This window comes from Hypomesus nipponensis, chromosome 10 (genome assembly GCF_054491055.1).
Source record: "Hypomesus nipponensis isolate SF chromosome 10, ASM5449105v1, whole genome shotgun sequence".
NCBI classification, from domain to species: Eukaryota; Metazoa; Chordata; class Actinopteri; order Osmeriformes; family Osmeridae; genus Hypomesus; species Hypomesus nipponensis.
The window spans coordinates 2,739,127-2,766,644 of record NC_140370.1 but is presented as its reverse complement, the minus strand read 5'-3'; the positions used below and the strand labels follow the sequence as shown (position 1 = coordinate 2,766,644).

At 41.0% G+C, this 27,518-nt stretch overlaps 1 protein-coding gene across 1 annotated transcript in view; it reads left to right on the top strand.

Annotated features, from left to right (window-relative positions):
- The first annotated feature begins 818 nt into the window (after window positions 1–818).
- The window catches only part of LOC146270820 (A-type potassium channel modulatory protein DPP6-like), a 30,940-nt gene continuing 4,240 nt past the window's right edge, over window positions 819–27,518 (top strand). Inside the window, exons 1-16 of the mRNA XM_084707232.1 lie at window positions 819–943; window positions 8,399–8,513; window positions 10,620–10,718; window positions 14,651–14,745; window positions 17,351–17,425; window positions 17,534–17,586; window positions 18,057–18,138; window positions 20,608–20,728; window positions 24,871–25,025; window positions 25,166–25,263; window positions 25,448–25,574; window positions 25,722–25,760; window positions 26,104–26,211; window positions 26,446–26,537; window positions 26,764–26,811; window positions 26,934–27,046. Of these exons, the coding sequence (XP_084563358.1) occupies window positions 890–943; window positions 8,399–8,513; window positions 10,620–10,718; window positions 14,651–14,745; window positions 17,351–17,425; window positions 17,534–17,586; window positions 18,057–18,138; window positions 20,608–20,728; window positions 24,871–25,025; window positions 25,166–25,263; window positions 25,448–25,574; window positions 25,722–25,760; window positions 26,104–26,211; window positions 26,446–26,537; window positions 26,764–26,811; window positions 26,934–27,046 (1,474 nt within the window). The 5' untranslated portion in view covers window positions 819–889. The remainder of the gene's footprint in view (window positions 944–8,398; window positions 8,514–10,619; window positions 10,719–14,650; window positions 14,746–17,350; window positions 17,426–17,533; window positions 17,587–18,056; window positions 18,139–20,607; window positions 20,729–24,870; window positions 25,026–25,165; window positions 25,264–25,447; window positions 25,575–25,721; window positions 25,761–26,103; window positions 26,212–26,445; window positions 26,538–26,763; window positions 26,812–26,933; window positions 27,047–27,518) is intronic.

Here is a 27,518-nt window from a genome sequence, read left to right as displayed (position 1 = left end):
TGACACGTCTACACATTCCAGTCTCTTTTGAGCGCATTGTGCAGTGGGAAGACGAGAAGTCGGAATTTATAAATAGACTGAAGTACGAATCTCTCCGGTGCTACATCGGAGAGAAACAACACATTGGCCATGACCTTGCACTTACAATAAAAGGGGACAAGCAAAAAAAATTAGAGGACAAATGGTTCAACCTTTTTTAAGTTACACAGGACACTCTAGGCGAGCACATTGCGCACAGACAAGAAAGTTTAAAGCAAAAGACGTGCTGAGTAGGGTGAGCATTAATGAACAATAAGGTAACAATCAATAATTTAGAGGTTTGAAGTCTGTTCGAAGGGTTTCGCCCACATGCGGAAATAGTTGTACTGCAATGCAATGCATTCTAAACGCTGATGTACACGTTACAATTAGAGACCTGACTCTTAAATGTTATTCAAAATGGATGGTTATCTGTCAATAAGGCATTTATAGAAACAAAAAGCCTTACAGAATTAGCGTAGTTTATCTCCGTCGCTCTTGACAGGCAATTAATTGTAGGATAGGCTATGGCCAGCCATTCTTTTAGTAGATGTATTAGTACATTATATTCAATCTAATAAGAAAGACAGCCTGACTTCCAGATGCTGCTCAATTGCAGTGGTGAGGGAATTGTCTAAAAGAGCTGTCAGCACCCGTGGCACATAGCAGACAGGTTAGCTGGGACAAAGTCTTCCCGTTGTCCTTAGCACCAGTGACCGTGACATTTCTTCGATTAGTGGAAGTTTACTCTGTCTCTCTCTCTCTCTCTCTTTCTCTCTCTCAATGCGTTCAAGCTGAAAGCCTGGTTCACTCTGTGGAAGTCCAATCTGAGTGCGGATGACAGTTGTTTAACGGCTTTAGGTTAGTTATCATGACTTCTGCTAAGGAACAAAATCCACCGGCGAAAGCGGCTCAACAAGACCAGGTAGGCAGGTTATTGGTGGAAAATGTGCAAGGATACATTAGAATCTGTTTTTCAGAAGGTTTGCAACGCGCAATGGAATAGTGTAACCGATTGATAGTTAAACCAGCTCGTGCCGTTTTTACACAAATATATTACTTAACGGTATCATTTTAACGTGGACTATACACATGTTCAGAGATTTAGTAAATGTACTGCTTTTATTAGAGGCAATTCTCATCACAATTACAGTTAATGCTTTCTGATCTGTGTAAGTATAGCTACAGCCTACAATCTTATCAGGAATGTTAGTTTGCCTTTATTTTGATTTTATTAACAATGAAGGTTTGAAGTAGCTGCTTCAATACAGAATGCTGTTTCGATGGCCTAATAGCCAGTATGTACTGGTTGTAAATTCACCTTGACTTAGTAGTCACAAAGATTGTGGTAGTTATTGAATTGTGAGTATTGGCACATCTACGCTTAAACATTTGTTCTGCAATGTGTCCACAGCCAAACTGGGTTTTCTATTAATCAAACTTTAAATCAGCCATAATTCTTCTTGTAGTGAGGTCACCAGGACATGTATGAGGGCAGGCACACACACATATGCTCAATCAAGTTGACAATGGCCGGGTTTCCCAGATTTGTTAAGAAGCTCTTAACGCTAAGATCTTCTTAAAAACGTTCTAAGAGCGTTGCTTCTTAAGAAGATCAAGCGTTAAGAACTTCTTAACAAATCCGGGAAAACCGGCCAATGACAGTATTCCTACAGTGGCACATTCCATTTTTAAACCAATTCCTAAATCCTAAAAAGAATACCCCAAGATATCACTCAGCTACATTGCTGTATTATTATTATTATTATTATGTATTTATTCCAAATTTTTGTTTGCTTGATGGAAATGGAGGCTAATGGTGAATCAGGACAAAACACAAAATAGTACATTTTAGACAAACATCATTGGAAGTACGTTATTTTAGATGAAGCTGTCAAGTTTTCCAGCTCAGTCAGTAGCTAGAGCAGTTGGATCTGTACTAAACCATTAGGTAATCTGGGTTTCCATACTTATACACAACTCCTTAATTAATGTGTATGTACTGTGTCTGACTATGCTTCTGATGTTGCGGTTTCCATGGTACATATAACACTGTGCATCGTAGAGCTGTCAGTCTTTGTTGGGATTACATACATTTACTTCAGTTTTACCAATTGGTGGAGATATGGGATGGGGACCTCCAAACATCAGACATTAATGTCAAAGGTTTGGGCTTTGGTTAAGACTTGTGAAGATGTCTAATCAAAGACTCAGTAAATAATAATAATAATATAAGTTTTTGGGAATTTTGCATTGTCATCACTTGGTTAATGAGTTGAAATCTTAATTTTATTTGAACGATTTGTCATTCATCTTCCTGAACAGGTTACTAATTATATTCAGGAGATTAGGAGCAAAATATTTATCATGTATAGAGAAAATGGTCTGTTGATATGGTGTGGTCTAAGATCCCTATGTGCACAGTTATGCTGAGGAATATTACCAGTATCCCTAGAGACTGGCAACTTCCTTGCCATTCCATAGGCTTTGTTTGTAGAGTGAGCTAGGTATTTAGAAATTACACAGGTTTAGAAAATAAGAATTAGGTTTATTTTTTTGTTAAACTGGCTTGTCCATGTTGGAAACCCCTGGGATGTACTTTTTAATAAAATGTCTGCCATTTATGACAATTTATTTTAGGTGGATGATTGTCAAGTTATGGTTTATGCTTCAGGAAGGAAACTTTTTTTGTAGCTGAGTTTATTTGCCAATCTTGGTAGAACAGACAGAAAATACATTAGACTGAGCTGTAAAATAACTTATAATTTTGTAATAGGATAAAATATAATGACACGGTTGACCACTGCAACTGTACTCTTTGTCTTGTAAACCCATGAGGGTTTGGCACTTTTGTGCCTGTCACAAAAATAAAAGAATCAATCAATGCACACAAACAGAAAGACACAAGAAGGCTTGCCCACAAAAGCACACACTCACAGTTCCCAGCTTTCAGCTCAAATACAGCTCTCGTCACACCTTCACACATACAGTGTCATCCACCTCCTACTTATTCCCCTGAAGCAAGTACCCAGCCCAGCAACTTATTTCAGTTGGCTGGATTCAAACAACTGGATGCATGTTTGTTGTTCTTCAGAACTCATCCTCACAATGGCCCTCACTGGCCTATATGCCAGACCTCAACTCTTGTTTCTATGGCGACGTTGGCTAAAGCCTTGTCACGAGATTTCTCCTTCAAAAAAAGTTTTCCCAAGTGTATGTGGTCAGCACGTTAGACTGTTATTTTAATCTGCTAGCATATGAATACGTGGTGGGTGAGTGTTATGTTTGGACCTCAAACTTTGGCTCGTGCCAATGAAAGCTAAGGAAAGACAAAGACACAGTCAATGTCACAACAATCTCACCTGTTCACTGCAATGCAGTGTTGCACCATATTCTTAAAATGCAACAACACAGAATGGGGATTAGATTTGTATAGAAGTATAAAGAATGCCGTCTTTACACTTGTGGCTGTGCACATTTCTCATCAAGTGCTTGTACAAAGTGAATAGTGAGGAATCTAAGAACATCAACAGAAATCAGGACCACACCTCATTAATATAAATAACAGGTGTGTGCCACTACGAATCAGGCTGTAAGTTTGAAAGCGCCAGTTTGACTTAAGAACTTGATCAGTAATTTCTTCTTTTTTTTATTCAGGATTGCTAAAATTTGCTTCTAAAGGAACAGTTTGGGTTTAGCAATAATGGTCTGCAGTAATGTTAGCTCATTGTGAGAATGGTCAGAGTGACTCCCTCATCTCAAAAACAGAACGAGGTGAAGCCTATAACCTATTGGAATTGTAGGATTTCTTATTCAAATGCCTATGGTTCTTGCTGCAGCAAATTAATTGTTTCGCAAACTCATTCACTGCTAGCTTCTTTTTGTCAACCCGGATAGAGATGTCCTATAATAGAAGTGTAGTGAACATAAGAGTCACACATTATTACAGTTGGACTCTTTGAATTGCCCTAAAGGTGTTCATTAAGACATTACGTAATTGGCAGTTGAACACCTGCCATTGAACAAACTCTGCAATTCATTCTAACCGACTTTCTTGTAGGTTAGTCATTGTTTCACACTCAAATTCATGAAGCATTTTGATTTATGAGATATTCCACACATCTGTTTATACAGGGCTCAAACTAAACAATTAGCTTCAGTAAAGGCTATCCAGGAAATCAATCAACTTGCCCACAAGACCTAGATGCTTATTGCGTTGTCACCCCATACTGAAGGTACCAACAAGCAACACTCATGTTTATTTGAGAAGGAAAATGGGAATTGAAAAAAGTAAATAGCTTGATTTTCAGTCTATATCTTCAAAGCTTATTGTTCCATTTTCCCTAAAATGGCTAAAGCATAATGAATGAAGGTCCTTAAAGTTGTGTATGTGTGTGTGCCTCTGTGCGTGTGTATGTACAGGCGTGTGTGTGGTCCTTCGTGGCGCAGCAGCAGACAAAGCTGCATTCTGTTTCAGCAGAGCTTCTCCATTCCTGTAACACAAGCTCAGACACTTCCTGTTGTCCATCTACCTGGTACCCAGTAAAGAAGCTTTGTACTTTTGTTCTCAAGGTCAAATATCACTTTACTGACAGTAACATAGAATGTAACGTAGGAGGAACAGAGACAGACACACATACCCTGCACAGACATACTGAAGTGAAGACTTTTGACTCCATATCTGGTAAAAGAAGGCAATCTGGAATTGTATTATTTTCAATGCTAATGTATGGATTGAAAAGTGATCCAGTATGGTTAAATGCAAACATTGCCTTTATTTGTTGTCCCTTTGTAACTATATGTCCTAGTTTTCCATTTGATGTAGAATATCCAATGATGCTATCAGCGGAGTTTTGGGACATCAGCTCTTGATCTAATCCCACTGTGTTCCACTCCTGTAGGAAAACAACGTGATATCAATGTTCCTGTCTAAGAATGTCAGACAACACTGCTGAGCTGACACTCAGACATGAAGGAATTAACTCATAATTCCTACCACAGAACTCTAATGTATTGAAATTGTTGGAATATAACATATTATCATATATTAATTGTAACTGGCCTTAAGAGATCAGGAAATGAGTCTTGATTGTATAGCACTGTGTCTGGGACATGCAGTGCTGGGTACCTGTAGGCCTGATATATAAGGATCCTCTAGCTCTGACACATAATATCTATTCAGCACTAGTAAGCCTTAGATCTGTACCCATCTGTCACTAGTCAGTCTGTTTTAAAGACCGTTCTGTGCTAATTGTCTGCCGATAATGGACTAATTGGTGCTATTCAGACTCAGGGCCAAGTTGATGGACATAGGCTCAAAGTTTCCGCTGCGAACAGGAGTGTTCTAAATCGTTGGCAAAGACAGACAGATGGCCTGCCATCACTGAACCCAACACCAGGCTGGCACACATTATTTTTCCCACTCATTAACGCCTATGATTAATAGATGTTTGCATGCTGTCTGTGTTTTGATGGGGGTATGGATCACATGACAAGTGCCTGGCGTCCAGGCCTGGGTCACTCAGCTGGGCTTTAGACTCCTGTAATTGAGGGTGCCGTGTGTCTCTATTGTCTTCATATTGAAGGCCATCATGATAGTCTGCTCAACCTAATGCTAGTCTACATAGCTGTGACAGGCCTACTGCTGCTTCTCACTTTCTCATTCTCTCTGTCTCTTTCTGCCACGACCCTCCTGGTTCCTCTGACAACCAGGTGCTCAGAGATCAGGAAAGATCCATTTCACACTTTCCAGTAGTGAACAGGGGGATGCAGAGATGGGTAGAATGAGCAGCAGAGAGGAATTGAAAGGAGAGAAGTGGAAGCACAGGGGGTCACGCCCTGCGAGGGTGGCAGTTTCTTATTGCCTACCTGAAAATAGAACAGGAAAAGGCAAATGAAAATAAAAACAAAACAGTTGGAAAGAATGTTTTCCCTCTTGTGCTTTTCAACCTTTTTGTGCAAACGAGAGAAAGATGTGCAGTCTTTGTCTTGTTATTGTGTCTTCTGTTGATAATGGAGGAATATTGTTTTGTCTGTTATTTATTGATAAAGCTTGTATTGTTATCACAGTTGCAAGCTTCCCTCCTTGTGCAAGCTAACTTGAGAAGACAGCTTAATGCAGGAAGTATTCCCTCGTCAGTCCCCTGAAGAAGCTCTCGTTGGTCCTTCAGTTCCTCTTGTACTTTTACGAGATATTTCAGTCTCTCAATTTGCCCTTACAAGCAAACTATGTTTCAACAACAACAAACAAAAGGATTGTCTGAAGAAGCTTGGGGGTTCTGTTTTGTTTTTGTCTGCCAAGTGTCTACCAAACATGTTCCAGTTCTAATTCCAATTTTGTTAACTAATCAACAATTTATGTTGTTTTATGTATTATGTATCACAGAACACAGATTGGTAAGTGTTTTTCCGTTGATGAGATCTTTGTGTGCTCTTTGGGAGCATCGAAAGACAACCATTTGCTGTTTTGTATTGGCAACATGTATTAAACACGTGTCATGTTTGGAACTGATTCTGGACAAAGGGGTTGTGGTGTCGACATTGCTGCCTTAGGGCTGGGTTAATTGTTGGAGGTGATGATGGATGGAACGGAGAGATGGCAATCAAGTGGGCGAGTCAGATACCAACCACTGCTTGCAGGTGTAAGACAACTATAGTGTTGGTGAAACCATACAGGCATTTCCACAGAAATCCTGAGAGACAGATATTACAGATGTCCTTTACCTGGGTAAATATCCTTTACCTGCGTAAATTAATGTTAACATTGTGCAAAGTACTCCATCAGAAAATACAATGATAGCCTTTGTATGCTTTGATCAGATCATACTGATCAATTTTTTATTAGTCATCATCTTATTAATTAATGCTGCAACAAGAGTTTGCCAAGCAACAGAATCAGAGTGTTGATATTTGATTACCGTATCCATATTTCCTCCTTAAAAGATACCTGATCTTCTTGATTCAATAATTGGGAGTTTGTTTACGGAAATGCCAAGTGAGGGAGTAAAATCACTGTTGTGGGTATATCTTTTTATCTTTAATGTAATTTCATGCCCTGAATTTGCCCAAAGGGTTTCTATGATGTATTGTACTGTAGTTAAGACTTTATGAAGTCAAAAAACCTTCCAGTGTTTAAATTGTTTAAGGTTTATGGACCTGACCTTAAATTGTACTACACCATAGAGCAACATAATATGTAGATGGAAGGAGACTTAAGCAAGCTAGAGAGTTATTCACTCTGGCTTGTTAAATTGGCGTCAACACGTCTGGCTTCAATCTGCTGATCCTTTTCAAGTCAGGAGCTCATGGGTCAGGTTTAAATCGAACTGAATTTGATACTTTTCGAGATCTCTGATTTCCTTAATGAACGGCGGACAAAAGCTCCACAAAATAATAAGTTATGTTCATTCTCTATATGGTATCAATATTGATAGGCGTAGAGGGGCAAACACACACGCACACACAAATACATGAGTCACCATGGGCAGAGTTTGCCAGGGAACTGCAAGGGGGACGGTACACCTTATTGATCCAAAGCTGTGTGCTGATTGCCGTGTTCCCAGGGAAGGTGTCTGTGTGTCTTGCGGGGGTGGTGGCAGGGCCCTGAGATCATAAGGAAGGAGACCAGGACCAAGGTGTAATGAGGCAACATGGGCATGCTGCAGCTAGTGGCAGTCTTACTGGAGCTAATGAATCATTCATAGATAACATTTACCAAGGGAGTCCATAAAGATTGGATTTTAAACACATTCATAATAAAGGTAAACCTCAGTTCTGCATCCGGCAGGATGTGATCAGTTCTCTGAATTGCTATTTTAATGTCAAAATGAGATTGTCCAAAACCAACAAATAAACTTCCACACTGACTGTACGGTGTCTTCCTCCACCATACCACCATATTGCTGTTTTTGTGGTTTGACTGGTACGTAACAATGGCACAGCTCAGTCTAGCAGGCAGCTTTGTTTTAGTGTGTCCTCAGGATGTTACTGGGAGTGTGTAGAAGGAAAATACTGATTGACCTCCATTCTCCATCTGTGTTACTCGACATAACCATCGCTCTCTTTCTTTCTCTCTCTCTCTGTCTTTATTTTTCTTTTGCTGTGGATCTGTGGTCTGTGCATGTGGTACCAAGTAGCTCTGTAGTTATGAGGCTGAACTGCAGGCTCCAGGGCACTGAGTGTAAATAAATGTAGATTCATAAGAAATGGCCGGATAGTCATTATTTGCTCAATAACATAGAGGGATCATATTATGTGCAGTAATCAACTACAGTTTCTCTCCTTCTGCTGCCCTGTGTGTGTGTGTGTGTGTGTTTGTGTGTGTGTGTTTGTGTGTGTGTGTGTGTGTGTGTGTGTGTGTGCGTGTGCGTGTGTGTGACAGGACTTGGTGGGTAGTGCTCTTCCTCAGAGGAACTGGAAAGGGATCGCCATCGCCCTGTTGGTCATCCTGGTCATCTGCTCTCTGATCGTCACCTCTGTGATCCTGCTCACTCCCGGTGCGTAAATACATGCACACACGTGCACACACGTGCACACACAAATTCCACTTTCAGCTAGACTAAAAACAAAAAGTGATTCTTCTTTAAAAGTGGTGGTTTCGGCACTGCAGAACGCTCCTGTAGAGATATGTTCTGCAGTGTCGGTTGACACTTAAAAAATGCAGCTGGAAACAAATGTATTCAAATTGACCCGTGTCTCATCTGGTGCTGTCTCGTGCAATTTTGTGTTTTTAAAGGTCTGGTTTTGCTTATGTTTTTGTTGTCTGTTTTCTTTTGCTGTTTTTATGGTCTTATTTTACTTTTGTGAAGTACTTTGTGACCTGGGTCTGTGAAAGGTACCTTACTTACTTGCTTACACTGCTGTGTGAGCAAATGCTGTGTGAGCGAATGGTGGAGAAGCAGGAATGCTACAGTTGTTGTTCAGTCAAGTCACACCCAATACCAATCAGTACAGATTAAGTTTTAGATTGAGAAGGATTCCGATTGGCCCTGCAGCAGGGTAATGGTAATGTGTTGAATATAGAGATTGCATATACTTTTTTTTCAGGAAGACGAGGTCACCCTCTTGCCAGGTAATGGGCTTTAATTTGTAGTGCTGTTCAGTCCTGTTTAATGGAGATTATTAAGAAGTAATGGCTTCAGTAATTTGTCAAATTGGCACGGCATCAGGGGTGACGTTTGCCTTGTGTTTAGAATGACAACGTTCTTTGTCCTCTAGCTCCATTCCCCCCTACAATAAGAGAGCATTTCTTTAAGCATTCTTGAAGAAAGAAATATTAAGACATAAATATACAATATATCATATATACAGGGTTTATTTCTTGGTGGTACTATGATACAGGTTTAACAGCGCGCGCCAGACATTTCACTTAGCCTAATTATTTATTATTTATTTATTTAATTACTGCATTATAGTCTACTTATCAAGCATTTAATAGGACTTCTTATCACTCTAGTATCACTCTTTAACCCACCTGTATCTGTTTTTGATGAGGGTCACTCAGGTACAGCACATGTGAGTGCCCAATCGGCAGAGACAAGTGCCATCATATGGCAGCTTTGTTGATTTGGGCAGAAAAAATTTGTCCCGCAATCCGCTCCCGCTAGAATGACAGTTGAATGTCACTTGTTTTTTACTACGGCATGTTAAAACTAAGTCTCTGGCACTTTTATTCAGTGTAATTTATCACTTAGCGCTATCTTGTTTTTTACTATCCTCCTCTTTTTCCTTTTTTGGCTTCCTGAAGCATAATTCCGCTTCATGATGACTGCCCACCGACGAGGTTTTGTATTTTGCCAGCAGCACAGATCATGAGAGGAGCCCCTTGAGGAGGATCCCGATAACAGTGTCATTGCACTTTACTGCATTCACTATCAAAGGGGCGCTCACGCAGTTTGTCGTTGCATTTTATTATTAACCAGGCGTTTTCGTGGGGCCCCCAGCCAGCTCAGCGCCCCAAGCAATTGCTTGATTTGCTTGCCCTGTCGCAACGGGCCTGTGCGTGCGTCGTAATTTCTTGTCGGTACGCCGTACCGGTACCGGCTTACTTTCACCCCTGCATATATATAAATACATTATACATATTTTTATTTAATGTTCTTCTTTTTATTTAGCACCCAGACCACACACACAGAGACACAAACAAAACTGTGCTTCTACTTCAGTTAAGCTTTCAGCTGTAGAGGATTTCATTGTACTGCTGAGGCAAAAAAAAATAAGATTGACTGTGAATCGATGTGTAGCAGATCAATATAGCTCAGCATTGGGCCCAGCATCTATGTCTTTTCTGTAACCTCCTGAAAATTGTTGTGACGGTGACGGTGGAAATAGGTCTTGAAAGTCTCGTCTCCTGGGATTAGAAACTCCATACTAGTCAGACTGAGACTGACAGCCTTTATAAATAATATTTTTTAGGAAAGGTTTCCAAGAAATGGAAGTCCCCTCCCCTCAAACGTATGACAGTTTTTAAATCCTTTTAAACAAAGACAGTGCATATTTTGCTCATGAGTTCAGTCAATTCATGTGTCAAATAATTTTAGCATGAGATGTTTTTAATTGTTTTCTTCCTCTGTTCTTATGTGGATGTTTTTTTCCATGAGCAGGTGAAGATGACAGCCTGGCCCTGAAGAAAAAACTTACTGTTGAGGACGTCTTTGGAGAAGATTTCCATATCCACAACCCAGATGCTAAATGGCTAAGTGGTGAGTACCCACTTGGCCCCAAGGTTACACACCTGGAAAAACTATGGCAGTGTTTTCCCAACTCTAGGAACTGATTGGTTAAAAACTCACAAAGATCAAATATAGTGCACACATAATGTATGCTTCACACATTTCGTCCAGACAGTCCGGTTTTCCAGCCCTTTGTCCGGACCACTGTTGCGTGTCCTCCTTTTTGGCCTTTTGTTATTCTTTTTGACCCTTCCTGCCCACCGTTGCAATTTACCACTCGCGTAGGTTTTCAGATGCCAAAAAGAAAATTCTGAACTACACTTTGTCAAGAGCAGCAAGATCAATATAATGCCTTCTGTAAGCTCGGTTGCATTGATAAAGACGTGAGTAGTAAGGGGAATGAGGCTTTAGAGTGGCATGCAATGGCACAAGGATAATGCTAGTTCTGCCGGGCACTCTTCCTTAGCATCATTTTTTTGCTCCGAACACAACAACAGTGGATGATAAATCAACTGCTGCTGAGCTGACCAAATTATATATTTTGATTTCTATTACAATTGAAATAGTTTGGGTAATGGTACTATGTTATTTTCAGATTTATATTTTGACTATACCCCCCCCCCCCCCTTCCCTACCCTCAATGTTTGGGGCTATCTCATTGTTTTAATCAGTGACCTATGCACTTTTGTAAAGCTCTCTTTTGGAAGTTGCTTTGGATAAAAGCGTCTGCTAAAATGTAAATGCAATGCCCTGCCACCCGTAGCATCCAATTGCTAACTTTCTGGCAGAGGAGAAGCAGTGTTTATAGAAGTTTGTCATGTGTGGTGGTCAGTCAGAGGACCCGAGATTGAACTCAGAAACACACGGGCATACTCATGCAGTAGCACTCAATAGCCCTACTGTATGTACTTCTCAGCCATGTAAAACCACACAAACATCACAGAAACAATTTGCAATGTATTGCATTACAACTAAGTTGAAAAGCCTATTCACAGAGAAACGGAAAGCCAATCCGTACCCAATGGCATTGCTCACATTCTCCAGGATTGTTCAGCCTGTCTTCCGTCAAGACACGCTCATTACCAACATCTTTGTTAGATTGAAATATAACAGCGTCATGGCTGTTCCCCCTACAACAGCCACAGCCCACAAAATACCTTTGTGGCACAGAGTAGAGATGCTTCCTCCAGCATACTCCGCTGCTGTTCATTATGTGCTGTCGCTGTTTCGTATATGGAATGTGTAGTTAATCGTCTCTAAATGATCCTGATGAGTAACTGCATAGGTTTGGCCTCTTAACCTTGACAGTGTAACAAGTGGCAGTGCTACATCACTCCTGAAAGAGAAATCAGGCTATTCAGCGCCCTCTGGTGTTAATTATGAAATAATGTGAGTCAGATGGCTGAGCAGTAAGGGAGTCAAGCTAGTAATCAGAAGGTTGCCGGATCGATTCCCTGCTGTGTCAAATGACGTTGTGTCCTTGGCAAGGCACTTCACCCTACTTGCTTCGGGGGGAATGTCCCTGTACTTACTCTAAATCGCTCTGGATAAGAGTACTAAATGTAATGTAAATATGTTGACTCTTTTATTGTCAAATTCTTACCACTTCCACTGTAAAATATTTCAGTAAATTTGATTAACCTAGATTGATGGTTAATATAAATTTGAAAGAACATGCAGATTACCCATGCTTAACTCCAATTAAAGATGCTGTAAAGTAGAACTGAAAATGAGTTTTAAGTCCATGACACCACAGAAGAATGTGTTGTTAACTATTCATCCAAATTCGAATGAAGAAAAAAAAATGTTTTCTCTGCTTGGGCCCGATCTGATGTAGATAGGTGGTTGTGACGTAGATAGGTTGGGGTTTGCCCCGCCTATACAAAACCTGAGCTGAAAACAGGTGAGAAACTGTTCAACAGTCTAACTCCACATTTCAGTGCGACAACGTTTTTTAGCGCGGTGCACATGCTTTCAGCAACTCATTTCACATGTATATCATGTACTGAGAAGCAAATCATGGAATTTAGAATTTGGAATAGCATCTTTAAGGCAACACCAAATCAACTTTAACCAACATTTTATCATTAGCTGCATCATGGGCCATCACAAACACAGCGGCTGCACTATCATCATACTAGGACTCCAGGCATCATTGTGTGTGTCTGTGTGTCACTGACTTGAATGAAGTAACAGAGATCTCAGTCACCAGCTGCATCACAGGCACACACCTTTGGCATAGATTCCGCAAAAAGTGCCACAAAGTAGGTGTTGAAACTCACACACACTTTTTGTGCAAATGATCACTGATAAAGGAGCTTATTATGTTCCCCCTTCTACTTCCTCATCAATGTTTGGTGAGGCTTGATTCCGCCCTATGCATAAATGATCTGCGTTGGTCTTTGATCATTGCTTTGGCACCTTGATTCCCTGAGTCACAAAGAGGAGTCATGTAGAACTTCCTTCTGGTCAGCATGTCTGGTAGGCCCACTGGAACTGCTCTCTTGTTCTTATCACATTAGTGACCCACTGGAATCATGGATGGAATTTAATACCTAAACTTCACTGGTATATGTGTCACTAGACAATATCCCTCCATTGTTAGACTACAAGATTGAGATGGTGAAATAGCATTCCAGAATAGACTGATTCTCTGCTGTAGGCCTACTTGATTGTTATACCTTTTAGACCCACTTAGGTTAGAATAGGTTATAGGGTTGAAATAGGTTTTATGTGCATTTAGGGTTAGTATAGTGTATTATTTATTGTTTTCTGTAATTTAGGAAGTTTTAGTATGAGGGTTAGTATAGTCAATTATTTATTGCTATCTGTATATTTAGGAAGTTTCACTTATTTAAGCTCAGCATAGATGTAAATTATTTTCTGTGTACTTATATGTCATGTTATGCCAGGTGCTTGCGTTGTCTTGTCTTAAGAATTTCAGTGCCCAGTCTGACCTTGTGTCATTCTGTGTACCTGACTTGAACTTGAGGACCAGGGTCTGCAATATCACTGCAATATCAATGTCAAGTGTCATTGGTCTCTCCTTTCAAACAGCCCTCACGAAATCTTGTCTGGGATGACCATGACAGTGCAAATGAAAAGACTGCATCCATGTTACGTTAAGAGTCATCAGAGATTCTCTTTTGTCAGGCATGAAATAAAAACAGAAATGTGCACTAAGATTCCCACACACACACACAATTATTGAAAGGAAGGGAGTTTGAGGAACAGAGACAGTTAGAGAAAGATTAAGATGAAGGAGGCAGAGAGACCCTATTCTGTGCAGTACCAGGAGACAGTGGGAATGTGAATGAAGTCAGTGTTCCAGATGGAGGAGGCTGTGTCTGTTATACAGGAGCCTTGAACAAGAATATGCATACACTCTACACTCACTGACACACTGAGTATGGTCAGAACTGACAGTTTATACCACAGCTCAAAGGTTGTGCAACTATGTCAATGGTAAGTACAGGGGAGGTTCTAGACCATTTGTATTGGGACCAGTTGTGCTGTTAGAGGGCCAGTTACATTAAACATTATTGTTGTCATGTAGTTTTCTTCACTACATTGTAGGCATTAGTAGGCAAAATACCATGTTTATAATTATTCAGACTCTACATTTGTGGGGGACACAAAGGGGGCCAAGCTTGTTGTCACAGGGGCACTGCAACCCCCCTCCCCCCCTCCCCCCCTCCCCAGAGCCACCGCTGGATAAGTACCCTGTTTCACATTACAGTTTGAAATACCCTGACACTCTACATGTGGGTGATTTCTCAGTCAAGTGTGTTTTATTTGTAATTTCCAATCATGAATGTTACAGTACACAATAAAACCAATGTTCCTCCAGGGCCACGGTGCAACATGGAAGAACATAAAACAGCACAGAAATACACAAGACTACATGTATTTCAGACCTACACATCTTTACTCAAACTCATTTTTCACTTTTTCCACACCAGGTAATGAACTTCTGTACCGCACACGTGAAGGAGACGTGGTCAAAGTCAACGTGGAGACCATGGAGAAGGTTATATTAGTGCCTAACAGGATGTTTGTGAGTACCATCTCATTCTGGAAGTTCTCTCCTGTGCCACTATGGAATAGCTCATATCAACTGTGACAAAGATTTATTTACAGTATTTTACAGTTACTTTGACAATTTTTTCAATACTTTTAACAAGTTTCCTAAACTCTTGACACAGTTAGCACAACATCCGTCTGTGTTGGCTATACAATTAACACATTTCTTGTTGCTTTGAAACAAAATGCATAGAGTAAACACAAATTTAAAAGGCTTGAACTTTTACACACAAGCTCGACCAAGACCAAAACAATCTATTTTTACTGCCCAATTTACCAATGCTTTCACACTGTATGTTAGAACAGATGACATCATGTTCAAAACCTAACTTATTGGCTAAAGTCAAAGTGAACAGTTGTTCATATTGTGAATTGAAACACAAATATATCCCCTGTATTTTATTCCATTGCTACTGTAAAACAGCTGGTTGAAGTTATGCAAATACTGTAATCACAGCTGATTCCCAACTAGGAAACAGGTTGAGGTTCTTTCAATCGCATGACCATATGGTATATAAAGAGGACCTCTTTGGGATGATCTTGTGGAAAAAGAACAATATAGAACAACACGAAGAAAGTAAGAATAATGTCTGCACGAAGGAGGGGAAGACAAGTATCAGGAAAAGGGAGAGGAGTGGGACATGGGCAAGGGAGAGGAGTGGGGCAAGGGCAAGTGAGAGGAGTGGGGCAAGGGCAAGGGAGAGGATTGGGGCAAGGGCAAGGGAGAGGATTGGGGCAAGGGCAAGGGAGAGGAAGACAAGTAACAGGACAAGGGAGAGCAGTGGGGCAAGGGAGAGGAGTAAGAATGTGTGGTGGCGCTCAGAGAAGGGCCAGAGCTAGGGTAATACTGTAAATGGCAGCTATGCATATTTGTTGCAGTAATGTCCTGTTGCAAATGAAGCCTTTACTGCAGCAATTATGTTTCTGTCTTCTTTTTTTCATTACAGTAACCATTCATTCTATAAAGCTACTCTGAGAGGGGTCATTCATTTTTTGTTCTGAATTTCTGCAGCAAAAGAAAGAAAATGCAAGCATTTACTAAACCCAACAAAACAAAAATGTAGAGAGGCTTCAAAAGAAACTGCATTGCATACACAATCTATAATTTATATACTGTGAGACCTGATACATATACAAGAATGCAGTTTCTGTAATTCCATCTGATGTTAGTGTTTTTTATGACATTGTGCTATGATTGACTCAATTTTCTAAAGAGAACGAGTGTTAACGCCAAATTATACTACTCCGACTCCGTTACGGACAGGCAGACGGACGATATATGCTTCTGCGTAAAAAAAAAATTTACACATGGGAACGCCCTCGTCTCCGTGGAACGCCCTCTACGAGTTCTCCGTCAGCCCTCGGAGAGCCTCGAAGAGCTTGACGTGCACCTCCTGAATTTTGTAACTATCCGTTGTAATTTCGGAGAGCTACGAACCCCCTTGGCTGTGATTGGTCAGTATTAAGAACCGCTTGCGTCAGGGGCGGGGTTGCCGTGATAAACAGGACGAACAGAATCATTTGACTGCCATTGCTGTACGTTTTTACAATTCATATTTCAGCTAAACGGTACATGTAAATCAGCATCTGAATTCCACGCTTTGCGTGGTGCCTAACAACTCCCCTTACCTGTTCTAAAATCAGCGTAAACCACGGCCTCTTGGGGCTTATTGCTTAAGTAACCAGAGCTTGCCGTCAAGCAATAGCTCTGGTCGTACGATGTGTATGACGTCAATGACATTTTCAAAGGCTTTTTAGAACAGAAAGGCGACTTTAAAAAAATATAACACCCAGCGTTGTGTATTTTTTTGCCTCCCCTTTCGAATTCAGAATTCAAATTACAAGACAAAAAGTTATATCCTGAGAAAAGTGGATTTTGAGGGGTATTAGCTCCATAGACCTCCATTCATTCTGCACTCGACCGTTAGCGCCCTCATATGGAACTAGGGTGGACTGCAACCAGTTCAGAACCCGGAAGTTTCCAGAGAGTGGGAGTTTTCCCCTATGGTTTCCCCTATATTAAACATTCTCTGTAAGAGCTCTCCGAGGGGCTCATAGAGGGCTCGGAGAGGGCGTTCCACATCAGAGAGGGCGTTCCCTGTGCCGTGAAAACGGAGTAGTATATTTCGGCCTTTAGTGTTTTGGTGACATGTGACATGGTGTAATGTTTAGAGTATTTTTGTGTTATGACAATTAGTGTTTGAGTTTAGTTTACATTGTGCAATTTTGAGCATGAAATTAACTGTTTTACCAATTGTGTGTCGTAGGTGTGTTGGCGCGTTAACAGTTTAGGAAACTTGTTAGAAGTATTAAAAAAATTGTCAAAGCGATTATAAAAAACTGTATTATGAACATATGTTTATAGATAAGTAGATGTGACTGTACGGTATGGTCATGTGAAACTGGCTTTTTCAAATGCAACCAGCAGTGATGTGACCTAATCATTTGTGTATATCCAACATTGCCTACTTAAACAAATCTGTGTACTGACCTGAAAGTGACCTTAGTTTCTAGGCAACCAGCAGATCACTTAAAAATCCTTCATTAAAGTAACTTGAGTTTCTTGTGCTTCTGTCTAGGAAACGTACCAAGCCACCAAATACCAGGTTTCTCCAGACTTACAGCATGTTCTGCTGGCCTACAGAGTGACCCCAGTGAGTGGTGCTTGTGTCAGGAGGAGCAGGAAGACTGAGGCTTTCTGTTCCAGATATGAAGGTTCACTTCAGCTTTAAGGTGACAACTGACTGTGTTTGTTTCTGTAGGTCTACCAGCACTCCTACAAGGCCTCCTACATCATCTGCAGCCTGGTTACCCCGTAAGATATCTATTGTGCTCTTCATTCTCTCTCTCTCTGCCCATCTATTACTCTGTTTACTTCTCTCTCTGCCTCTCTTTTAGTCTTACTGCTCCCTTTGCTTATTCTCTGATTAGAGAGTTTAGTCATGCAGCCTGTCTTCCTGTGCTGCCACCTGGTGGCTTTAGCATCAATGCAAGCCCTGATTGTAGTGCTCACAGTTTAGTACACCCTCTCTGGCCTGTTTTTACACCTTAATCCATCACTGTCTACTCTTTTCCTTACGTTTCCATAGTTATAAAAAGCACAGAACACTAGCTGTTCTGGGCTAGCTAACTAGGTCTGGCCATGGATGATTGATTATGACTTGAGTAAGCAGCACAGTAAGTCAGCAGCAGGGTTCATCGGTTTGCTGAGTGTGCATACACACACACACACACACATCCAGTACCTTGAAGGAATGACTGTTTGTTGGTGTGGCCTCCTCTCAGGGAGACATGGAGTCTGAATCCTCCGGAGGTGAGAGATGCCTTCCTGCAGTACGCTGGGTGGGGACCCAAGGGTCAACAACTGGTAAGGAAACACACACACATTGTAAAACCACAGGATATTGCTGCTCACATGTAAGATACAATAAGATGAGATAAGATGTATGTTGGGCCCTTGTCATGTGAACTGTGAAACACTGAGAGACACTGAAAATGCCTTTGTTGCCAAATGTTTGTCCGCCTTCTCAAGTTTGGTGACATGATGGACATCACTTAGGCCAGGGCAGGTTCAGTGTGGCACTGTGACAAACAGAATCTCGGTAGCAAAACCGTAAAATGTGGGGCTGCTATGGGATTTATGCACTTTGTGTGTCTGACTGCATAAACTATGCATTTTGTACACGTTTTAGTTTTCTAGCAATCCAATAATATTCCAGTTAAGACTGGCCTAAAAAAGAACATGCACACACGTCAGTTACCACACACAAACACCAATCAACAAGCCTGTCACATACTCCACTGGTGTCTTTGGTGCCATCACTTCATCTCTTTTTTCCCCTCTGTTCTCCATTACTCTGTTCACTCACATAACCCCTCAGAGACTAGTTTCAAGTCTTTTATTTGTCAGGTACACAGAACAACACGAGGTTAGACTGGGCACTGAAATTCTTAAGACGAGACAACGCAAGCACCTGGCATAACATAACATACAAGTACACGGAAACAAAATGTACATCTGTGCTGAGCTTAAATAAGTGAAACTTCCTAAATATACAGATAGCAATAAATAATCGACTATACTAACCCTAATACTAAAACTTCCTAAATTACAGATCATAATAAATAAACTAAAGACTAAAGGGTATGTGACGGCCGCACCCCAGGCCGCACAAACCCTAACCCCTACGTTATTGTAACATTTCTCTGTCACCTTTTGTTATCATTCGATCCCTGGGCATTGGGATACGCTTTGACCCCATACAGTCATCAACCAGTAGATACATTACACATAGGCTCACATCTGTTCTTTATTTTCTTTGTGTTATGTGTCTGTGTGATTAGAGCAGGGCACGCTTCCAATTGTGGTTAATTGGGGGTAATTGGAAGATACCAGGTCCCTAAGAAGAGCAGGGGGGATGTGTTAAAGCAAGTGTTTAGTTAGTTGTTGATATGGCTTTTTTCACCCCCCACATGTCAGTATTGGTTTGACCCGTTGGGATAAATACTCCATGTCTGTTGGGAGATGGGGGGGCTTTCTTGGTGTGCTCAGACATGGGTTGTTGTATTTGCTGGGAACAATAAAAGAAAGATGAAATCTACCCACGATTCCTCGTGCTTTGCTGGGCGGTCCCTCACAGGGTAACAGTGAGTCATATGTAAAATGCTGACATTCACCTGCCTCTGTAAGCTACCCTGTCTTTATTAAGGGGTGTTCTGCTCTTACACAACATGCTAAAATGGAATATATAATCTGATAAAAAATCAATTGAATTGAAAATAAAATCTCCATCAGCCAGTTAGTGGGAAGTGGACAGCCTTTATCTAATAGCTTCTGTCTTGAAGATGAAAGCATGGTGGAGTAGTGAAAGACACTTTAGCTTGCCACTGGAAGTAAGCTGCGACTGAATAAATATGGGAAGGAATAATTAGGCAACATTTGCCTTACTTTATAATGATGAATACAGTAAGCATCTGTACTTATAAACAGATTTCTCAATCTACATCAATGTCTTAAAGCCCAAATCTGCCTGATGTTACTAGGAACATATCTCCTTGCACTGGTCTCACTGTGACCAGTCTGATACTTCAGTTTCAGCTGAAAAGAGGAGGCTGGGTCCTTGCTTCAGATACCCACACTGTCCACGTGCCAGACACCCAGCGGTGCACCTTCATCCTCACTGGTGATGCCATTATGGCACAGCCGGCTTACATCGCCAGTCTCCTATAATGACTTAGTTAACCTATACCCAGTGTTGAGGCAGCACTGCCTTCCCACGTTGCAGTCACTCTATTTGTGTGTGTATTGTCTGGGCAAATTAGCCTGTGTGTGTCTGTTTGACATTCTTACAATTGAGCCTGCAGAGTGTGTGTGTGTGTGTGTGTGTGTGTGTGTGTGTGTGTGTGTGTGTGTGTGTGTGTGCGTGCATGTGTGCGTGCCTGCAGGCTAAGTTTTCAGCCAGCTGGAGTAGCTTCATTAGTATCAGAGAGGGCTATATTTGCCTGCGCCTCTGGACAGAAACAGAGATATGACCTCGAATGAAACAAGAGCACGCGCTTTCAGGCCTGTATTGATTAAGTGAATCTGGGGCATATTATAAGCCTCTGTATGTGTGAGTTGATGTGTCTGGAAACTGGTGAAGTTTTGGGACTGAGTGAATGTGACATTGTTATAATTGCCTGGGTAGGGTACAAAGAAGTCATTGTCCAATGACATGTTCTATTTGCACCTTTAAACCCCAAAAGAAAAAAAAAGCCAATATGGAAACCTACACTGACAATTTGTCTTTATCCATCAGAAGCTGTAATCACTGTGACCCATTGTGTCTCCACACAGATTTTCATCTTTGAGAACAACATTTACTACCGAGCTACAGTGGAGAGTCGCACCATCCGCCTGGTGTCCACGGGGAAGGAGGGGCTCATCTTCAACGGCCTGGCTGACTGGCTCTACGAGGGTAGGAGGACTGCAGACACTACTCCCAGATAACCCATTATACTACAAATCCCAACAGGATATAAATAAAAATAATAATACATAATAAATATAAAAGCTTCCAGATTTGTGTACTACTAGAGAGAGGGTTCAATTCAAACATACGCACAGTTGGAATGAGATGTCTTCAAAACAGCAGAAAGAAAGCATAAAACTTAATGTCCTGTCCAAACTTTAAAGGATGGACAAGAGACTACCCCCATTGTGCTCTGAAATTCAGAGGTCCCAAGTATTTTTATAGGTAGCGTTCTGTAAAATTATTCAATTTCAAAAGTACATCTGTACACATGTCAGTGCTCACACATCCCTCAGTTCTCTATGCTTGTCATTGTGTTCATTCATGTGTTCCCCTCATCACTGCTATCTTATACTGTTTGCCATCATGCTAAAAACTGCTGAAATAATTATTGTGTACTACATTGTGTTTCTAAGAAAGCTTGTAGAGTTTGACTGTGTACCAGGAAGAAGAAAGGGTGCTTTCTTGGATTGGCTTGAATGTTATTAGAGGTTGTACAATTGAAAATCCTTTGATGTCATACTTACATAACTGGCTTAGTCTGCGGGGTGTGTAGTGTCAAGGTAGTGAGATATTCTGGATGAAGTCTGACAGTCAACCACCTGCCATACAGACAACTCTGTAATTCTCCCAACCACAGTGCAATGTGCGCCTCAATCCAGTTATGAGAGGATTACAACAGCAGCAAACTTCAAATATCAGAGTTTGTCAGGTAATTGATTCACGATATGGGCCGTGCAATACAGAATAGCCAACCATTGATTCTTTATATACAGACATATTTTATCATGCAGGATTACTGTTAAAGCATCTAATTAAAACCAGCCAAAATATGTGATATTTCTTCATGAATAACCAAATGGGGGATTACATATCTGATTAGGAGAGCTATTAGTTTAGACACTTTTAATCCTGGTAATGAATCAGTTGATTGTTCAAGTAGACAGTGGACAACTTGTGTGACCTCAGGCTAGTAGTATACTCGAGCTCCTCTATCTGGGTTCTCTCTTTGTAGCCCTCTTTTTTCTCTTTGCTTTCTATATCATTTTTGTCACATTTCTTCTTTATGTTACTAACCTCTTCACACGGCTCTCTCTATCAGTCTCTCTACATTCTTTCTGTCTCTCATTCTTTGTCTTTCTCATCTGATAGGTGGATGAGTCAAGTAGGTTCCTGCTAGACATCTGTGGTTGGCATGCAGAGCAGGGAGAGGCTATCACACAACAATAACAGAAAATGTAGAGTGCACATCTCTCCACAACGCCCACACCAACACTGACGTATTATAGCAGACAGTCTGTGTCTGTGGAAGAGTTATTTAACAGGATAGAGAGGGTTTTTCCATGGTGGCTTCCAGATGTGTGTGATTCAGCCATGCTTCATGATTCAGTATTTCGGTATTTGTTTTCCATGAGCGAAGTGCCAGTAGTGCTTACACCTGGTAATTGGTGTCAGATTTTATGACTGAGGCTTGTCTGTACGGGTATAGAGTTTTTTGTCAAAATTTGGATTTTGTGTGTGTGTGTTCTGTGCATTGATATTGTTTTGGCTCTAAATCTTGACAGCGCTTGATCAAATATGAATTTGTCACATGGCCATGCTGTACACAGCCTGCCTACTCACATTCTGTTAGGTAGGTGGTCTTTATCACCACCACTGTCGTCATCTTCATCATGACACATTCCTTTAGTCATCAATTCAGATTCCCATTACCCATTTCTACAGTGGTCATGGACGCTCTATTCCCAGATTAGTGACTGTGGTTACCAATGCATCCTCAAGGAGATAGCCTCTTAAAGTGGTTTACTGCCACCTGCTGGACATAAGAAGATAGTAGTTTTAATAGATGGTGTCAGTTTAAACATAATCAATGTCATTGGTATCTTTTATAAAAAAGATCCTTTCAAAAAGTGTATTCGAACCAGACACAATGCTCTTGAAATGCTCTACTTTCGGCAAAAACAAAAACCTTTTTCATAATATTTATCTTTGTCTAGCATTGTTTCAGTGACCTCTGGCTCGTTCTTCATGACTGATGAATGTTGAACTGCAATGTTAACTGATCTGCCTTACCGCCTATTAAATTCCCCAGAACATATTTCAAACTGTCACAATTAAATATGAGGAATGACTCTCCCCTCCAATGACTGTACTTTAGCTGGGTTGCAATAAATCAGACTAAAGTTTTCATGAGGGCCAAGTTGTTCAGAAGTAATCTGATCGGATTTTGGCTAGCAGATTGTATTAAGAATTCGAAAATGGGTTGGATTTGGCATGTGTTCCAACTAAATCAATCATGCCCAAGGCCTATAAAACATATGTTACTACACCAAAGAGGTGGAACCATGGACTCTAATGGAACTGCTGAAGTGCCATTATTACGTTTTTATTCTACAGAAATTTGAGAAATCTGGGTTGAAATCACGCAGAATGTAAATTCCACGGGGTCTATGAATTTTGTGAAATTTTGATCTGAATCTGAACTTTGAAGCAACAAAAAACACAATTGGCAACAGGCCCTTTGAGAGGTGATTACACAGATGTGGTTCTTGACATTATTGGAGGTGAAAAATCGCAAGCTCTGCATGGGAAGTACTTATAGGGAATGGTGGGCTAAAGATTGTAGAGGAAAGTAAGTGAGTTCCTCCTAATGCTGAGGAAATGGCTCAATTTGTTGTTTGGTACCAAGTACTTAATTTTCCACTGCAGCATAGTACCACCACAATGTGACTGGTTGTCATAGCGGCCAGATGAGTGGTCTTACTGTTTAAAATACATTGCAAATAGAAGGGAGTGTTTGTATTGTTTCTATTGTGCTGTTTTGACTAACCCTAACCCTAACTTTATAAAGCTCTCTCTTGGAAGTCGCTTTGGATAAAAGTGTCTGCTAAATGAATACATGTAATGTAAATGTAAATGTATGTTTTTGAAAAATATAATTGTGTTACTTATATATAATTTCAATTCGAATAATGGAATTACATTAACATTTACATGTATTCATTTAGCAGACGCTTTTATCCAAAGCGACTTCCAAGAGAGAGCTTTACAAAGTGCATAGGTCACTGATAATAACAACAAGATAGCCCCAAAAACATTGCGGGTAGCCAAAACATGAAGCGCATATTGTGAACAACCAAAATAAGTGCCAAAGGGAAGAACCATAAGAGCATGTAGTTAAACAAGTTACAATTAAACAACATGAATCACTGCAAGTGTACCTGTAGAAAAGCAAGCAACAGTAAACAAAATATTTCACAGCGAGTACAACAATTTAAATCAGTTACCACTAACTAACAAGAGCAACAAGTCTCTAAGCAAGAGTCATTGTGATCCTTGAGGAAACTAACATTGGCACGTGCCAGAAGGTAGAAGGTCCTGAAAGGTGTGTGTGATTGGAGTTTTAAACACGTGAGCAGATTGGAAGCATACAGCTTTTTGACTGTCATCTTTGCAAGCCCATAATTTTTCTTTTGTTTTCCACAAACTTGTGATTCTGATACCGTGAGGTTGATGAGACCAACTGAAAATTAAAAAACATTGTCATCAAGGTTTTGGTTTTCTTGAGTTGCATGGCACGACCGACGTGGAGAATGCTAGAAGTTTACAGTAATCAGGCCATGAGTCAGAACCTTTAATTTGCCCAAGTGAAGTGGCGTAACAAAAAAACTCTGACATTTTTGCCACTGCAGTGACCCCACGCAGGCTATTCTACCTGTTGTATATTGTTATATGTAATCCAAGTTTGAGCACTGTTAATCTAGATTTGTCATCTTGAATAGTTTGTTTCTGGATCAAGGGGCTCCAATCCTATGTTGCTTTGAAAAACCAGCACAAAAGTAATGTGTCACCAGATCCTGGATAGCAAAACATGGGATTTCCAAATCCAGATCAAACTTTTTTGACACACTGGGCCCTGCTTACAAAAAGTTCCCTAGACCCAATAACTAACCGACAAGTCAAGGACACCTGCATTATGAAACCAATTTTGGTTAGTGTCAAACTGAGAAAGTAGTTATTCTTCATATTTGTTTAGTTTTGTTCTATTTGCTTGTTTCAATGTGCTTGTGTTTCTCTTTTCTTTGCAGAAGAAATCTTTCAGACCAACGTTGCCCATTGGTGGTCACCAGATGGCCTAAGACTGGCCTACACTACCATCAACGACTCTCTGGTGCCCAAAATGGAGGTGCCCATGTTCACTGGAGCCGTCTACCCCACAGCACAGGAATACCATTACCCCAAGGTTAGTCGTGGCATGTACAGTGGTGGGATAATTACTCAGAACTCTTATTGACACTGTCGTAGAGTGGTCAAATGGCTAAATAATGATTGTGATAGCCATTGATAAGTGTTTGTATGGTCTGTGCTGGCATGCCCCTGCAGGCTGGGGAGGAAAACCCTGTAGTGCTGCTGTTCGTAGCCAGTCTGAACGGCCCAGTGCACACAGTGGAGATGAAAAAACCAGACGACCCCCGCATAGGGTGAGTCTCCCTTCTCCATCTATCAAAAGTTACAGAGACCAACATCTACGGATGCCCGTAATGGAAGGGCTTTGTTGTGTTGTGTGATTACACAGAATATAATTGCAAAGTCAGACTAAATGTAATTCTATTATAGCTTTATAAGGTTAAAGAATTTGATAGTTGATGCATTTGTGGTTTTCAGGAGGGAATATTACATTACCATGGTGAAGTGGGCCACCAGTACCAAGCTGGTAGTCAACTGGCTGAACAGAGGTCAGAACAATTCCATTCTCACTCTGTGTGAAGCTACCACAGGAGTCTGCATTAAGGTGCAAACACACACACTGTCTCAGACTTGATTTTACAACTGAATTTTAAACCATAATGCAAATTCTAAAACACATTGAGCAAAAGCAACACTTTCCTCTTACACATTGTTTCCATGTATGAAACCAAATGAAACCTGTGCTTTTCAGAAACACGAGGATGAGAGTCAGAGTTGGCTTCACAGACAGGTAAGTGAGAAGTGTATTATCCTAGATCAATACTAAAGATATTGGCATTCCTACACATCACATTTGACAAAAGGTTAGAATGTAAACCTATAAAGCCCAGAGTCTACCCAATTAGAATTCCTGCAATTCCTTAAAAAAAGAAGAAGCTTGATTTGGTTGTGGCCTCAGGAGCAAAAACTAATGGATGAAACTCCTACAGCCACATGCCTGTGATTGTAGAATGTCCTGCTAGTAGTTAGATTCAGGCTCTTAAGATTTGGCAAAACAATCTCACAATGTTAAATGGTTGTCCATTGGGTCTTCAAAAGTAGAAACACCAACCTCCATTCTCCCTGTATTGCAGAACGAACCGCCACTCTTCTCTGAGGATGGGCTCAAGTTCTTCTTCACCAGAGCAATCCCTCAGGGTGGGAGAGGAAAGTTCTTCCACATTTCAATGTCCACCTCCAAGGTACGTTCTTTGAGTTCCTCTGAAACCATCATCCATAACTCGTCTCTGAATTATATCTCCCTGGCCATGTCCTTCACCTCTGCGACCCACTGCAGCCCCCCATAGATACTCAGTTTTTGCTAAATCAGCTATCCATGTATGTGTATGTCTAAGCAGTGTGGTGCAGAGCCGAAAGAGGTGAAACAATTGTGGTCACAATTGTGGTCACATTTGTGGTGTGTGGTTTTGTTCCAGCCCAACATCAGCACAGACACGTTGCAGTCGCTCACCTCCGGGGACTGGGACGTCACTCGCATCTTGGCATACAGCAAAGACAGGCAGCTAGTGTAAGCCCCACCTTGGCCTCAACACTTCACACTTACACGATGGTGCATAGCATTTGTCTACCTATCAGGGAAAACCTGTTTCCTACTTTTTCTTTTCACAGTTCCACACAGTTTTTTATATGTAGCAACAGGATATTGCACTTGTATGTTGTTGTTCAGTGAATAGCGTATACAACGTAGTGTTCTTTTGACTTCCGACAATTTGTAATCCTTGGATTTTTTCCAGATACTTCCTGAGCACAGAGGATGACCCCAAACGGCGTCATCTATACAGGTATTCATCAATCATTCACACTGCAGTATGTCACTGCCTCACCCTCAATCTGGCCATTTATACGCTGGAGAGGGAAGATCTGCTGAACAATGTCATGATTTGGACTTTCTCCTTCTTTACAGTGCCGACACCATCGGCCCCTTCAATCGCCGCTGTGTGTCTTGTGAGTTCAAGTGTGGCTTTGTGGATGGAGCATTCAGCCATGACATGAGATACTTCCTCCTCAACTGTAAAGGTGAAACTCCCAACCCTGACATCTCTACACGCATTCTCCAAACCCAGCTGCATTCAGATTCCAAAGACCTCTTTCTAACAGCAGGAAAGACTCCTGGTAGAATGTTGCCAGAATGTTTCTGAGTGTGTTGGTGATAGTGAACAACTACAGGGCTGTTGGTCAAAGGCAATAGAAGCTACTCAGTAAGAGAATGCTATTAAGTTAGAGCTACTTCACTCTTCAATAGACAGGCAACTTCAGTCTGTCTGGATAAGCTGGCAGAGTCCTGCAGAGTTTATTATTCTACCCTTGTGTCTGGTATCTGCAAGCCAGAGCTGTAAAAAGGCAGAGGGCGGAGTGAGTGGGGTGTTTACTAGCCTTGTTCTCATTTCCTCAGAGAACGTTCATCATCGTTATCTCGCTCTCTTCTCCTCCCTCCGCCCATCCATGGTTTCCATAGGAGCTGATTTGTTCCTGATTTGTTTGGGCCCTT